Source organism: Channa argus, chromosome 8 (assembly GCF_033026475.1).
Source record: "Channa argus isolate prfri chromosome 8, Channa argus male v1.0, whole genome shotgun sequence".
Classification (NCBI taxonomy): domain Eukaryota; kingdom Metazoa; phylum Chordata; class Actinopteri; order Anabantiformes; family Channidae; genus Channa; species Channa argus.
In genome coordinates, this window is record NC_090204.1 from 19519722 (window position 1) to 19536979 (window position 17258).

Here is a 17258-nt window from a genome sequence, read left to right on the forward strand (position 1 = left end):
CAACAGTTGAAATGTTTCACATATAGAAAATAAGTGGTGTTCACACAGTACAGCAACATACAAATAACAACACGTCAAGCTCCTGTGTCTACAATCCCACCGTTCAGGCTCACACACCCTCTCTGATCCACAACACAATGATCACTTCTTCTTACTTTGGTCTATAAATAATACCTCTCTGTCTGCACATGCCATTCTGTGGAAGCACCACATTGTGCGAGAGAACTGTGAATGAAGCAGTTGATCTAATTTTGGATTGTGGCCCTGCAGAGGATGAAAATATCAAACTTAAAGATGTTATGGAGAACGAAGCTGCAGAAATAGAATAAAATAATAATATCAATTAAAAACAAACAAACAAACACATCATGTTTGTCATTCATGACATCGTGTCAGTCATTTCAAACAAAATTGAAACTGAGACGTAGAAAAAAATGAAATTTTGATTCAAAAAGTATTTCGAGAAGGAAAATGCAATGGCACTGAAAGCTTGCACATAAGTGCATATTTTACAGGCTATTATTTGCAATGGCACGTGGGACTGGTCCTTTTTAGGTAGAAACACAGGGAGCTGCTAGGAAGGAACAAAGGGACATCCTAAAGTTGCAGAACTAAATAGACTTGTCATTTCAAACCCCCCCTGCATAAACATTATTAAGTTCTGCGCTGATTGGTAATCAATTATGACCCTATTCACATTACATCACGCAGTCATTAGGACTGGCTTAAACCACTGGTGCTCATGGCACCAATCGGCTCTAAGCTCGTCGCAGACCTCACAGTCACAGTGTGGCTTTTATTTATTGGAGCTGTTTTCCCCCGTGTCATGTGCTGCGGTTCCCCACGGGAGGGGAGCGGAGGGGGGGGGGGGGAGGCATGCACGGCGCTCCACTCGCAGACTCTCTGTCCCCTCCCATCGGCGTCCCCTGCCGCCGTGCGCGGCCACACCTGCATTAAACGGTGAAAGTCCGTGTGTTGGGGAGGCGGAGAGAGCGCGGGGCTTCAGAGAGGGCGAAGCCGGGAAGCGGAGCACCTCGGACGGCAGCTGCCATCGCTCGTCGCTCCGGACTCTGGACACTTTGATCCGCAGGAGCGTGAAGGCCACGGAGCGAGCGGCGGTGCTGAGACTCTGTGTCCTGGTTGCGAATAGGAATTAAAGAGGATCCGAGCTGCTGCGCGCTGCGGAATGAGACACGGACTGAGCCGCTGGGCGCACAGGTAAGGACGGCTTCAGATGAACATGGCACACACACAAAAGACAACTTTTAGTAGTCTTCATTTCAAACTTTGTCTCCCTTCCTCTTATTCCCCACCTGATAAAAAGGCGCACGGATAAATGAGACTATTACCCTGCGTGTACAGATTTAAGCGGCTTGTGCTGACGTTATATTGAACTTATATCATATATCAAAACGAATATTTTGACTGTGTTTTAACAGGTGTCGCTAACATATAGATTTGTTAATTGCACACAGTTCCGAGTTTGACTGTGCATCACAAATCAAGATGTTCAGGCTGGTTCTTTCAGTGGAGACGTCCAGCTGAACCCCATGCAATAGTTTGTCCTCCTACTTTTTTTTGCTTCACCTATGTCTAACCCCATGATCTCCAAAGTCATCCAAAGTGCTGAAATGAAAAGCAGCCTTTGTTGTTCAGAAGGACTTGCTCTAAGGCTCAAACACAGCAGACCTTTCAAACACAAAAAGCCATATTTTGGTCACAGTGTAATGCTCCTGTTTTTTTAATTCAGAACCATTAACCTCTAAATATGCATATTCTTCATAAATTCAGTTGTCACTTCCACCAGTTTTAATGATTGAAATCTAGGTTTTTCTCAGTTGCAGCAATAAATGTTTATGTGCTCTGGACTTTACCGAAAGAATGAATTGACTCTTTTGTTTCCACTAAAAACAGGGATATAAACACGTTGACTGTGTATCATACGCTGACCTTTGCACCGGCGGGATGGTCCGCATTTACCACGTATTGTGCCAGTGAGGGCCTTGTGTGCCCCGGAGATCAACAATTCATAGGGCTCCTGTCAAATAGACAGAGGTCAGTTTTGCTGCATTGTGGAAAATCGATAAACCCCATTGGGGGGAAATGTGGTCAGTGCTGTATTTTAGTTATTGCAATTGAAACAGATACACCAAGAAACTGTCCAGGTGTGACCTCGTGTTTGGATGTGTTGTAACATAATCGAAAGAACAACGATGAGTCATCGGAAGTAGGTGACATACTTTTGCTCCCGCTTCACCAAAAAGCATTTTAAAGATCTTTTAAGTTGATGTTTAAACAACTCAGGCTGAAAACAACATGTGATAGACCTCATTGGAAAAGTGCCTCAAGCCGGCACACAACCCCGGATGAAAGAACAGGGGAAAAAGCAAAGTGCGTCAATGATTAAAGCTGTGGATGACTGTGTAAGAAAAGTTGTGCATAGGTGAGGTGTGTGTGTGTGTCTGTGTGTGTGCATGTGAGACATGGATGCCAGACACAGTGTAGAGTAGAGAGCAGGCTAGAATCTTAAATATTCCCGAGAGGCATTTTGTTTCACTCTCAGCAGATACACAGGATCAGGCATGTAGAGTGTGTACAGTAGCTCCACTCACTGTATCCACCTCCATCCCTGGGCATAATACAACCAATCCACCAGTATAAATAATCAATTTAATCCAAACCATTTAATAAAGGGGGAGTCGATGTAAGGATGCTTAGATGTTTTGTGTAGAGCAAAGTCTTTCTCTCTCTTGCATCTCACATTGTTAATCCTAACTTTAAGCTGCTCTGTGCAGAGTGTGACATTCCAGGACTCTCCCGCTGTGCTAGCAGCTGTGTGAACCTGCTCTGTGCTAGATGCTAACTTTTGCATGCTAACATCACACTGACAACGCCAACATGCTGATGTTTACGGCGTTCGCTACCGTTTGCTAATTACTACTGAACACATGAGCTGAGAGTGATGGGATAATTATTCGTTTTGCAGGTATTTGTCCCGCATCTTTCTCGGCCAGGGCCAGTTGCTAGGCAACCGGGAAGTTACAGGTCCAGAATATAGTTTGGCTTATAACCTTATGAGTTGTTGTTTTTAAACCTTAAATTTTCTACCACTTGAACACTGAGCTATTATATTTTACTACTGAGCCTTAGAGGCACTGGCAGCGATATTATTGGTAGTGACATATTTCCTCAACTTTGGACAGGGCCAGGCTCACTGTTCCCTTCTGTTTCCAGTCTTTTGGCTCAGCTAAGCTAATCGGCCGCAGCTTGTAGCATTCAGACATCTCATCCGACTTTAGCCAAGGAGGCCAAATCGACCGAAAGTTGCTACAAATGATCTGGAATCATCTTGACGTGAGTGTCTTCTAAATTAATGCACAAATGTCAACCTCGTGGGAAAAAAAGCAAAAAATAGAGGATCACAGAAGTCAGTAGGCTTCATTTGAAAGGGATCAGGAGTGTCTGTACAAACTGTCAAGGCAATCTGTGTGGCTAAAAATACCAAAACACAGGTTTCTCAGCCTAAATCAGAACATTCCGCTGCACTGTAGACATATCACTTCAATTAGCAAAACATCTCATCCATCACCATCATCATCAAGAGACATCCTATGTTAAATTAGAAATGTGCCACAAATCACCCGCAAGAGGTGGGTTTACAAATGAAGACAGGAAAAAAAAAGAGAAAAGTAAGGGCCATCCCCGTCATCAGCTTCAGGAGTGAAGCATAAGGAGAGCAGCATGTTAATTGGGGATTTGATTAGCAATTTAATATTGCAGCTGTGCTTGACATAGGAAAAGCCACCGGCTGCCCAGAAAGTTTTTCATTTCTTGTTTTTTTTTCTTTTTTTTAAATCTACAGTGATTGTGCCAATGCCAAGACTAAAGAGGGTTATCATACAGCTTAGTCATTTTGCCCATCATTTCATCCAACTCCCCCCCCACAACCCCCCAAAATAATCTCTTTGCTCTTGTTTGGTAATGGAGACTTTGATGGGAGTTGAAATATTCAAGCTATTTTGAACTGGTCCCAGCATTTAAGAGCCCCATTAAGCTGCTGCTGTAGAAAAGTGACTGAATGGAGTCCATAGTGTGAGACTGAACTAAACTCGGGTGGGCTTATATGTTTGTCAGCAGCAGAATCTGCCACCACTGAGAAAAGAGAGTCCTATTTAATAAGAGGAAAACGCCAGATAACAGACGAAAAACCTTTTCTGTTCATTTGTATGAATCATGTTTACAGGTTTATGAATAGGTGGATGTTTTTAATGCTGGGAAGGATAGAGAGTAAATGAAAGAGTTGATAAGAGATAAATTACAGCCGAGTTTCTTTGAAAAAAACAGTATAAACACCTCAGCCTGAAAACAGATGCAGCACGCTGTGTAGATATATGTGTGCTTCCATGCAGTAATGCCACAGGGGCTTTGAGTCAGGCAGCCTTTTACCTGGAGCTAGAGGGGGCAAAGATGGGTAATCCCACCCCTCCATCCCCTCGCATCCTTCTCACAACACCAAAATACCAGATAAGACGCCAGAGATAAGAAGTTAGCAAGATAAAGGAACAAACGTGGTGAGACGGGGAAGGACTGGAGCAAGGCACAAGAAAGAAAGTTAGGTGTGCAGGCCTGGGGAGATAGGAAAGCAGAGGAAGGAAAACAGATGGAGAGGGTGTGTGTGTGTGTTTTGGTGGATAAGATGTCAGGGGGCAGGTCTTGGTCGGCTGTGCCAGTCGGAGCCACACTGTGCCATGAGCTGGGAAATGAGCACGCTCAGATAGGGCGGAATTGAACCATCTTAGAGGGAGAACGGAAATGGGAGGAGTCTGTTTAAAGCCTTCACACATTTTGTTAACCCTGAGAGTCACTGCAGCATCTGCTGATGCTGAGAGGAATGTAGTTTTTTTTTTTAACATTTTCATTAAGGAAACATTATTTTACTTTAAATGATGGAGGCAGAGGAAACAGTGGTGTTTATGGTTTTAATTTATCCCGAAGGGGAACGTGGATGTTAGCTTTGACGTTTCACTTAAAGGCACAAATGTCACGCTAATGATGGCAGAAGTGCAAAAGTCCCATTCACCATTAGAAATCCTCCTTTAGCTTTTGGCAACAGTGTTATCTCACTGTCTGCTGAACTAATATTGGTATAAAGCAACGATGCTGTGGCTACACCAAATGAATCCGGTTGAGGGGCTCATCGGTGCGTCCCTTCCTCCCTTCTTGTGTAAGTGGCTTATTTTGAATGAGCTTGTAAGTCGGGATGAGAATCGCGTATCAGCTGGAAAGACATAAACTGAAATGCAGCTACGATGTAAGGATCCTCCTCTCTCACTTTCTGTCTTAGGTTTTCTCTTGTGAGGACAGTGACACTGACTTGGCCATTGTCTCCTCGCCGTTTCCGGACAGAGTGAGGCTTCCTGCTCGTCTCAGCATTGTATTGTGATCCTAGAGAAAGAAAGATACAGCTTGTCTGCATAAAGACCTATTCAGCACCGTTTCTTGTTGCCAGCTGCGTTTTCAACCCTAACAAGGATCACTGAAGCTCGCCACCATCACTAGCCCTGAGCCTTTCCCTCCATTGCCAACGCCTTGTCTATATCCCACTCCGTCAGGCCCCTCTCTCTTCCCAGCCCCAGCGTCTGCCTCAGCCTCTGCCCCATTCAGCTTCCCAGATGACAGCTCAGAAACATCCGTTACCCGGCTACTCAACACAAGCCTTCTTTCCTCTCCCTCCAGCCCCCATGGTGCTTGGCACCAGTGCCCATCACATAGACAGATGGAGCCAACCCTGACCCCTCTCCTCGCCCGTGGGGACACGAACAGAATCAACGCCTGACTACAGGAGAGGAGGGGGGGGGGGTGTAAGCAGGAGGTGGGGTGGGGGAGGAGAGTATTGCTTTGTCACCACAGTAACACATCGCCCAGTCTCCTGTGGACTCTCTTAAAAGCCCAACCCGAGGCACTCGGGTAAGAACGCACACGGCAGGAAACTCAGCAGCAGGACCAGAAGGACCTAATTTTTTCCCCCTCTAAATTGTGACATACTTTTGCTTTGATTAGTCAGCAGAGAAACCTTTTTTCTGTTCTTGTTTGGTGAGAAGGTGTGAACATTCTAAATTTAGGAAACATCAGTGGAAAGAAGCAGGAAATCACAAATGCCGAAGGAAACACCACAAAACTTTCAGTCTAAGCCCCCCAGGTGTCTGTAATTAATCTAAATGAAATATGATATTAAATGATTGTATTGCATGGCATCCAAATCAACACATGGGAGATTTTTTTTTGTAAACAGCCAGTGAGCAGCTTATAGTTATCAGCTTCCCACAAGTGAATGAAGCAAAAGAAACACATGTGGGAGTCCAGTAAAAGCTTGTATCAGCACTGTGACACCGCACACTGCACCTCTGCTAACTCATCCAATATCAACTTTGTGTCAGGGCATTTGCTAACTTAAACTCCCGTCCGAATCCCTGCACATTTTTACAAGAAGCACCTTTTTTGGCTCCTCTTCTTTCCCTGGATGTTGTTGCGGTCTTCTAACTTTCCGCCGCTGTCCTGCTTTCGGATTAGCATATAATGGCAGACAACTGATGGTGAAAGAACCACACGCCAACAATTAAAATGAGACACTAATGACCAGTGAAATGAATTCAGCGGGCCAACACAACAGAGAGGGGATTACCGGAGTCCCAAAGCTTCCCAGGTAATTGGAGTGCAGTGTAGTGTTTTTTTACTCCGAAGCACAGCTCCTCTAGTGACCTTGCAGGCTGAAAACATAGACAAGACAGAAGCACAGAGAGAGAGAGAGAGAGAGAGAGAGAGAGAGAAAGCTGCTCAATGTCCATGGTTTGCGATTGTCTTTGGGATTTTTCATCATACAGTAACTCGCTGCATTACCATAACAGAGACAGTTTGGACCCTTAGCATCAGCCTGTCTTTAGTCATTTCAGTTTCCAGCACAGAGCCGAGCATCCAGGACATACTTACTATTCCTGTCACTTAAAAGAAACCCATTTAGGATCTTCTTCCGAAATAGTTTCTGTCTCAAATCACTGTTGTGTTAAAACATGATGACATAAGCATTTTAATGAGTGACTTTCTCTCCAGTTCGGTTTTGCTATGATTTTAACAATTGTCAAAACTCCCTAATTGAGCCAATTGGAGGGAAACAGTGGAACATCCACTTAGTGAGTGTTTTGTTTTTACACTCAGATACAGTAGCACATCTGAAGATCCATATTTTATGAATATGCAAAGTATTGTGGGAGCAGTGTGAAAATTCACAGCTAAGGTGTGAAGATTCGTCGTTTGACACACTGTACGGGAGGTTTTTGGTACACAGGTGTAAAAATGTGACATGTTTCACTCCTGATGAAAGGTGCCTTTAAACTGCTCAACAACAACAATCGTGTACGTTTAGTGCATGTGAGATGGATTCAATAAGATCTCGGATGATGTATCAAACTGAGGCGGCACAGATTGTGCAGCGAACACGTGCGGAAATGCTAAAAGTTTACAAGAACTAAAAAGCACATTAGTTCATATCATCCATCTGCTCCACAACAGTTCCACAACAGTTCTCCTTTCTTCTTCTTCTTCTTTCCCATAGTCCCATAAACTTATTTTACTCCATTAGTTTGGTTTGTGTTTAGAATGTTTGAATTTGCTCCAAATCAACCACCCTACGGTACATTAAATAGGACCACCGCACATCCATAACTTTATCAGACTGCTCTCACGATTTACAGCCACTATTGCCCCAAATCGCACAGCGTAAAAGCACCTTTTGCCACTTGGAATTGGAACCGAGTGGTGTGTTGTTGGTTGGAGTTGTGAAAATTGTTTGTGCCTCTGTGCCTCTATTACTTGAAGGGAGGCCAGTGGAGAGTGACGCAGCGAGTCAGTGCTTTTGTAAAGATATTTATGAGGCCAATATGACACAGCTGATATGACAGAGTCTAGAGGTCATATGAGTGATAAAAGAGGAAAGCAAGACACAGTCCAGCAGTCCTCTGTGTGTCTGTGGGCACGTGTCTATGGGGATAAGAGAGGAAAACAACATGAAGTAAGATATACTCGTGTCGTTAATGGTTCAATTTCATCTTATGATCTCTGTTGCGTGCCGTCGCCTCTTACTCCTTCATCCAGTTCTTTCCCCGCCTCGCTTTACTGTGAGCTACAGTGAACAGAGAGTGATCCTTCATAAACCTGAATAAAGGAGGGTGATACTTTCAAAAGCTTAATAAGAAAAAATAGAGGAGTTGAATTATTTTTTTTTCACCTTAACACCTTTGGTGCCTCAGACTAAGACACAAATACACACCTCAATTACTGTGCTATTTCTGTGGTGCTACCTGTCAGTGACACTGAGCTCAAACCAGCTGGGATTAATTAGTGACTCGACAAACACACACGTGTGCACACACACTCAGACACACAAAATAGCACCTTTATGTTTATATTTATTTAGAAAAGGGCCGGTGTGCAAAAAACATTCATCTCATGTAATGAGACAAGATGCCGTGCACCATATATACTCAATGGCTAGTTTCCATCTGTAGTCCCTGGTAAGTTCACACAATGAGCAAGCAAACACTAATTTCAAATCATAAATTACTAAATATTCAATAGAATGCCCGTCTACACCTCTACCACTCACACACACTCCCCTTCTTCCTCCAGTTTATGAGAAAAACTATTCCAATCTACACGTTTTCAAAGAAACAGAGATTGTTCGAAGGCAGATTATGCAGAGACAGAACTTCTTTAAGGGATTCTATACATTCTCCACTAAGAGGTTCTGGTCCTTTGTTCAGAGCTGAGTTTCACAAATTGTTTCAGCAATTCAGGTGCAATATTCTCACTTATTATGAACATCAGAGACAAAAGATGGAATTCTCAGATTTCAACATGTTGTATTTACAGTGATGATACCGCTGTGCTTTCTTATCCAGAATTATTTGGGCTTGACCATAAACTGATCTCGTTGCTCTCAAACTGTCTTACTAGCCTGGAATCAACAACAGAGACAATAGTTAAATAAAAAGAGAATATCATTCCTACACCTTTGATGCCCCAGCTCTAAGAGAAGTGCAGATGTGTCTGTAATTAAATTATCTTACAATGTGTTTCTCATCCTTTTAATGTGTTTTTAATTAAGTCTTCCACCTCTGTCATGATGTATAAAACACACATGCCAACAAACGTGTACAGTAGTTTTCATATCTTCACCTTTTTACTAATCATTAACGTGTATTCGATCCTGCTAATCACACAAGCACAGACACGCGTCATCTATCAGATACAGGATGTGAAGAGCTTCCTGAACAGCGTGTAGCCAATAAACACCCCTCCTGCTCTGCTGTAATTACCTCACTCTTCATTTCACACCTTGTGCAAACACCTCATATCTCCCCGTGTCACGATGTTACTGTTCTGCCTCAGTACAAGTCAGTACCTGTCCACGCTAATGAGAAATGTGATTCTGCATGTAGTTCATACAGTAGTCTTTTCAAAACAGACGGGCATAAAAACCTGATAGGTATTTGTTTATGCCACTGTATTTGAAGAGGTTAGTGGGAGCAACATGCAGGCTAATGCAAGATGCTCAGACTGACATATGCTTTATTTGGATAGCGGTGTTTGTGTTCGTAAAATCCACGGCTGGTGAGGAGAAGCTGTAACTCCTGTCAGCTCGAGTTGGGCCGCGTGGGCTTGTGCCATGCACTGCTGACTTTGATAGAAATAAAGCCACTGACAGGTTTAGAGACAAGCTGTCGACAGCCACAACCTTGAGGATGTTTGTGCGAGTGTGCTGTATATGTTTACATGATTGTATTATGAGGTGTGATGAGGTTGCAAACTACAGCGGGGGAGAATCAATATGCTGAGGTAGGGCAATGACTGGAGGAAGAGAGGAGAGGGAGTTGGACAGAATTTGGCAGGTATAATGAGCCTTTACCTGGTATGTGGCACAACATACAGCAGTGCAGTATGAACTCTGCACATGTATAATGGAGGAAGGAAGACGAGCTGGACTCGAGGTGCTTCAAATGGGAGAATTCATCAAGTGAGCTAGTGTGGGTGTGCGTTTGGGCGGATGAGAGAAAGGAAATTTACATTTGTGCATTAGCGGTTTGATGTGTGTGGATATGTACATTGTTTATTGTATCGCCAGCTGATGCTTGTTTTATCCAGACGCCTCTGTAGTGGCAACTCATTAGCATAGTGATAATGAGGGATAGAAAAGGTTGCCAGTGTCAGCACACCGAGTGTTTTTTTTTTTCTTTACATAATCAAAACAGCAAGTGCAAACTGTGTATGCATCTTTAATTCGATGGATTTGCATCCGACACCTACTGCAAAACTACACACATGTTTAAACAGTAACCTGACACTAAGGTAAATACTGTTACACTGACCGTGTCTGGATGGATAAGAGGCCTCATCCCTTTTTGGGCTTTTGTTGTGTGAATGGTCTGTTACACAGTTAGCTCACATTAGGTTAATTTTTCTGCGCTTTTCCTTTTAGATTTTTGCAAATGTAGCAACATGAAATGTAAAGCACGCTTTTTTTCCCCCCTTTTGCTTAGTTGCACCCCAGTAAGTCACAACAGCAGCACATTCATAAATGGGAAATATTGGTATAAACTGACTCCATTTATGTGAAGCACTGAGCAAAATAAACAGCCTGCCTCGGGCATTTCCCTGGGGTATGGGCCAGCAAAGTTGCACAGCAAAGGTTTTTGCAAACTTTACAAACACCATTACATTTATGTCTGTCTTCTCTTCCAGGTGACTGCTGCCACCCTGCAACACCAAACCAGGCATTCTGTGGATGTTTGAATTCGGTGATTTGGATAACGTTTGTGCATCCAGTCAGCGTGAACTGCTGAGATTTTCAATCACACATATGCAAGAGAACCTGAACTGACTTTGTGGAATCTTTTTACACAGATCAGCACAGGGAATGTTTTAGCATGGTTTGTGCATTACTTTAATTTGCCTCCAACTCCAGCCACAAATATTCCAAATATTCAGTAAAATATACACAGCGAACCCCCCCAAACACGTGTGGAATTTTCTGCAGAGCCTGACCCACAGGTGGTAGCCACTGGTAAATAAAATAAGAACCAAAAGATTCTTTTGTAAATGCTGTTTTCTCTAAGGTGGTGGCGTCCCTATTTAGCAGGCTGAGAGTGGCATCAGGATGCCTGAACTGGATAACTTTCCCCCTTTGAGGGACCCCAGAGACCCTGAGCTTGGCTTGAATGGGCATGCAGATGCAGCTCAAATTCAGCACAGCATCCTGGAGGAGCAGGTGGAGCTGTGGTGGTTCAGAGATCCGCGAAAGTCCCTGCTCTGCTACTGTGTGGCAGTTCTTTTAATCTTGGGCTGCGGACTGGGAGGAGTTGGACTTCTCTCCACCACCACTAGCGTCTCAAGTGAATGGCGACTGGGTGCAGGAACAGCCTTGTGCCTTCTAGCCCTTGGGGTCCTGCTCAAACAACTGCTAAGCTCTGCCGTGCAGGACATGAACTGTGTTCGGAGCCGACAGCGAATTGACATGCTGAAAAGTGGCGGTTTATCTGACCTCCTTGTGGTTTTGATTACCGGGCTGTCACTATTGATTTGTGGAGGGGTTCTACTTCATCTGGCCCTGGCTAACCACATGCCAAAGCCTGGCCAAGCCCTTAATGACATGTACATCTCTGGAGTGGTTTTGGTGGCTGGAGGAGCGGCTGCTGTAGTGGGTGCTGGAGTATACTCGGTTGTGGTGGTCCTGCTTGAGAGAACGAGGCATGGGCGAAGATTGGTGGACCAGGTTTGGAATATCTTCACAGTTTCTGGACACATGGATCGCCAGGCTCGCAGAGAGACCACCTCCAGTCTGGCCAACCTTATATGAGACATAATCGCATACAGACTGTGGGCTTTCAACCCCTTACTCTTCATATCAGAACATTTACGTAGCTTTGGCTGAATTAGAACACATTTTGAGAAATCCTATTAAATCAAGATTCCTCCCTTACACGGTTTAGCTTCATCACCAACTGATTTAAGTGCTTGTGAACAAAATACCGTGGTTTATAAAAATATCTGCTTAGTGAAATAATCAGCAATAAGTAGTGAAAAGGGTGAACAGGCTAAAGAGTGACATATGGCCAGGCTCACAGTGCAACTGTGTGCTACATGCGATCAGGTGAGAAGCCAAATGCTGCAGCTTTCCACTGTCATGTGAGTGGTGTCTGAGAGTTAGAGTCTGCATTTTTCTGCATTGTTTTTTTACATTTTCTGTAAAAATGTCCTGTAAATCTCACATCACACCACAGCAGCGACGGTGTTGGTGTGCAGGTCACCAGCACAAAAGCATGCAGAGCAATGGGGTTTATTTGACTAAGTGGTATTTGGGGAGATTCCGTGAAATAAGAAGCACAACTTTTTGCTGAAAATAAATCTTAGACTAAGGGGAGAAGTGTTTGTTCCAAAAGAGGTTTGACAGGTTTTTGACTACAGTACTTTAGTGGGCGGCCACGCCACCAACTGAGCCACTGCTGCCCCAGGTCGGATTCGATTTGCATTAAGGTTTTTCCCCACATGATGTTGAGAGCATAACCTTACACAGAAAAGCAGCCAGACTATCTGGTCAAAGGTGATAGGAGTTTGTGGTTGAAGGGGCCTTCACGACAGTGTACCTGTCATAAACGTGTATCGAATGTGATCACTACTTTTTCAATTGAAGTCGAATGTCAAAGCAGAAACATAAAAAATTTGATGTTTTTTAAAAGCCTCCCTCTGTCCATGTTCACGTGAACTTAGGAAAATATTCAGCTGATGAATCTGACTGTGGGTAAAATTGAGGATGGCTGGTGGATTTAATGAGGCTCATTGAAAAAAAAAACATCTTTGTATTGCATTTTTCTCATTTTAATAATATTTTTCGAATAATTTATGCAGTAGAACTGTGGTGTTTGTGACAAACTGTCCAAACCTCACTATAACATTTGGCTGCCTACACACTGCTACATGACATTGTTGGAGAACTATCTCACAGCACTTTACAATGTATTGATAATTTGTTTTTGTTCATCAACACAGTCTTGTTATTACTGTGAAGATCATAGCACCTTCATCATGTTTTCATCAAACATGCTTTCTTCTATATTTTTTATTTTAACACTGAATTGATTGTATAAGGGGGTTATGTGCTTTGCTGAAGTCATGGAGACTCACCAAACTCTACTGAGTCTTTGTAGCTCATACCTTATTGTTTTGAATCATAATCAAATGGTTCTCACCAATTGCAGACGATTTACCCCACTGTATACCCACCACAAACGGGCAAAAGCATTATACAGTGGTAACCCAGCTAGCATCTTGCTAGTGATCCACTTTCCTCAGGATTAGGTGGGTAAAATGATCAGAGTCCAAGACACAGTGAATAACTACAGGGCTTACATCAGACAATAACAGCACTGCAGGGGAGACGGGGCATAGTAACACCTTTTGTAACAATAAGAGGTTATTAGCTGAAATATGATCCACACCACCAATGCATGCAAGAACATTATTAAAGAATAAATAGTTTTGAACAAAGTCAACAACTCACATCGACCATATTCTCATTTCTACTAAAACTTTAAATTAAACAAAAAAAACAATTACTGTGTGTATTCGGTCACTGGAATCTGTCACCTGGCCTGGCAACGTACACACTTCACCCCCGTTTCCTTTAGTGTTACAACCAATTCCAGCCAACCATTACTTATGCAGGTACTTGTTTACTTACCGTTTCACTTTATTGCCTGGGAAATCGGTTTTTGGATCACAGTGTTGCTCGCAGAAGCTCAAAAAGCCAATAGGAGTCTATAGTAGTGATGACATCACCGCAGGCTGTTTCGGATTGGTCAAACTGCCAACCAATCAGGTGTTACAACACTCCCCTGCTCTCCCCTGTTTAAATCCAAGTATGTCTGCTGAATGTATGAATCGGTGACAGAAGAGATCCATAAAGACAGTTGAGTACGTTGAATGGGCATCTCATTGTCCGAATGAAGAACACAGTAAGTCTTTTCCAAATCATTTCAATATTTCTTTAAAGTGATGACATTTTCAGTGAGCACACAGTGCAGGCTAGTTATCAGAAAACTGCTGTGTAAATGTCATGGATTCTTAAAATACACAAGAAGACATCAACTGTCTTAATGAATCTCTTCGTGTGCTAATTAATTTGCCGAAACAGCAACTGCAGGCAGTTTGTTTTTCTGCCCCCCACTGGCTAAAAGATTGAGTATCGCAGCTTTAAACATACTAGTGCAAATTGAAGGATAGCTGGGACCTAGCCAAAGTTTAGAAAGTTCGGTGGCTTTGTATGTGTTTTACAAAAAATGTGGCATATTCAAGAAATAAAGATCCTTTCTGAAAGAAACAGCACCAATTAAATTGACCGAAAGACTAATGAAATGATACATCAGCAGCATTCTGTCACATAGTCTTTAATTCCTGGAAACAATTTGGTGATCTGTTTTGTTAGAAATAGGAATTATGTTGCTCTTTATTTTAGATGTGGGGCTATGGTCAGACATTCTTATGTATAACAAAACAGGGAAGGGAAAATAACTGCTGGGAAAGCATCAGTGAAATTAAATCCATCACATCAACAGGGCCTGTCATAGAATTTCAATACACTTGCACAAGTTAGAACTAGGATGTTTAAATGCCTGATCATCTTTCACTGAATGTGATAATCCTATAATGTGCTGCTGACACTGATGCTGTATTATTATTATTATTTTTATTGAAACTCGATGGGCTTCGTTCACCAACTGATTCTAAGAACAAATTTCATCTTAAAACTCAAATACAGCGTTTTGAGATTATGACATTCAACAATGTTTTAATTGGAATGTGTTGTCAGGTGAGAACAGAACCTACACAGACTAAAGACCTATGCACATTTGCACAATTCTAGTTTTTTTTTTAATATTACAGGATGTAGATTTTAATGATGATGTAATCATAATATTAGTTTTTAATAACTTATTTTTAACAACCTTGTCTGGTCTTTCAACATTAATATATGCTACACTAACAGTTAAGTTCACATCGCACAGCATCGCCGTGAAATGTGGAGAACCACTTATCCTCAGCCGCCACAATAGGAGGACGTGGGTCCTGACCACTCTTGGCAGCAGACTCTGGGCGAGCTCGTCCTCCAGAAGTCAAGAGAGACGTTTCTTCTTTCCTGTTTTTCATACAATATATGTATGTATACTGTAATATTTTTGTAGATTTATGGTCAGACTATAAATTGTGTGTGCCGTTGTCCGAATACAGTGTAAACGGAAACGCTCAATGGATCTTGTGTATGTGTTATTTTATATTCACTATGAAAGCTCCCTTTCTGTGTACTTGCAGCAGAGCGTTTTCCTGCGTCCATTGCTGCACCATCTTCTTGACTTCCTCAACGTTTCCTCTCAGTTCCTTTGTGTGTGCGTGAGCACTCGGCCCTGCAGTCTCTCACATGCACTGGCGGCCGTGGTGGTGAGCTGATACAACAACCAGAATGCGCTTTTAACTTATGAGAAAAACAGGATTCATCCTCGCAGGGAAGGGGCAAACAATTTCTGCAGTTTAAGAACACATCGTGAATCTGCTGAGATATTGGTGAATGAGGCCCATTGTTTTGCAGATGTGCTAAAACATTCAACTTCCCTGAAGTGCTAAAAGCACCTCTTCCATTGGGTCACAGTTAAGAAAAAAGACGTCAAATGAAGGGCATTTATGTTTGTGAAATGTTTTTCTAAAGCCTTTGAGAGTCATTCCTAACATGGCCTAAGTGGCACATCAAACAGGACCTAATTTATTTGTGTGTGGGTGTGTGTGTGTGTGAGATAGTGAGAGTGTCATGCTTCGTTATCGGTCTGCACGTACGCACAGCCTGTTACCTTGAGACAAAGGGGTTACACAGTTAACCATTGTTGGTGTAGTGACAGACCGCGAACTCAAGGCACAATGCACAAGGCAGTGATCTGTAGGGGCTGGTATAGACTAGCACCACTCTCCCTCTCTCTCACACACACACACACACACACACACACACACACACAGACACAAGACACACGCTGCATTTTTACACCACATGCAGAAAATCCTGTAATCCTTACTTGTATAAATTTTTAATTTGACCTACAGTATAGAGTAGCAGGTTGTGGATCCATGCATGACAGCCAGATGCAGTGAGCAGAGGGAACAAGGAGGCCGGTCTGATACTAAGGAGAAATGACTGTGTGGGAGGAGAGGATTCAGAGCTTTTCTGTCAGCCCGGGACAGAGAAGATACCTGAAAACCAAGAGCATAAACCAGACAAATGTGTTCCGCTAAGGCCATATAAATAAATTGAGATATTTTTCCAAACTGACAGTATATTTTTAGTACAAGTGTACAACTCTATTTCTAGCTGTGTCACTGTGTACTTGAGTTGGATCGTGGCTTTCTTTATGTGCTTTTGTGTCCCATCCCCATCTTCAGTTAAAGTTATTTCTGTAGTTGTAGTCTGAGTAATTTCAGAAGTTTTCACATGTACTCATGTACTGTATAATTTAATCTGGTATGACGGGGAACGACCCTGTGGGACTTGCCTGTCAATTGGGATTATAATTTAAATGGTGGGAAAAGGTGCAATTATTGTACAGTCTTGCTATCAAGGAGCTGAAAGTCAAAATACAAATTTTTAAGAATGGTCCACATTTTGTCACTGCTCTGTGTTAATTTGTGAGCTGTAGCTGTGCTGCTATTTGTACTGTATTTCAATACCCGTGGATGGAACTAAGCTGGAGGTTTCCCCATTCTGGCATCGTATTTGGCAAACAGGTGTGAAAGGTGTATCGTTGGTTCCATCTAACTCGTACATACTACTGAAATGTCAAAAGTGCATTACAGCTTCTCAACTAAATATTTTAAAGCACTTGCAGTTGTTAAATTTGACACTTGTGACAGGTGCAACTCATATTACTCACACATCAAACTTTGTGTAACAGTCTTATTAGGAAATACCTGCAAAAAAGTCATCTTCCTTTAAAAGATACACATTTTTTTTTTATTTCCAAATATATCCCTTTGCTTCCTATGGATGAACAGTAGTTCATAAATTAGGAAAAAAAAAAAAACACACACACACACACACAATAATGCATACTTATTAAAGATCCTCATTGGTATCTGAAATACGTCCCCAGAAAAGATAATGGATTGTGTAA

General features: G+C 42.5%; 1 protein-coding gene across 3 annotated transcripts; it reads left to right on the forward strand.

The window, feature by feature from the left end:
* The first annotated feature begins 849 nt into the window (after nt 1–849).
* LOC137131602 (transmembrane protein 125) lies at nt 850–17230 on the forward strand. Of its 3 annotated transcripts, XR_010915009.1 has the most exons (3): nt 850–1218; nt 10795–15264; nt 15418–17230. XR_010915009.1 is itself a non-coding variant. In XM_067513077.1 (2 exons), exon 2 carries the CDS (start codon nt 11210–11212, stop codon nt 11906–11908), a length of 699 nt encoding a protein of 232 aa, XP_067369178.1. In that variant the 5' UTR covers nt 850–1218; nt 10795–11209; the 3' UTR covers nt 11909–17230. The 3 variants fall into 3 exon arrangements, 2 of the variants coding, with proteins under 2 accessions (XP_067369178.1, XP_067369179.1); XM_067513077.1 differs by having other exon boundaries at nt 10795–17230; XM_067513078.1 differs by lacking the exon at nt 850–1218 and adding an exon at nt 5870–6703 and having other exon boundaries at nt 10795–17230.
* Nucleotides 17231–17258: the final 28 nt, after the last annotated feature.

Bases quoted from the DNA above. Each gene is read 5' to 3' on its own strand.
- LOC137131602 (XM_067513077.1), top strand. From the start codon at position 11,210: ATGCCTGAACTGGATAACTTTCCCCCTTTGAGGGACCCCAGAGACCCT.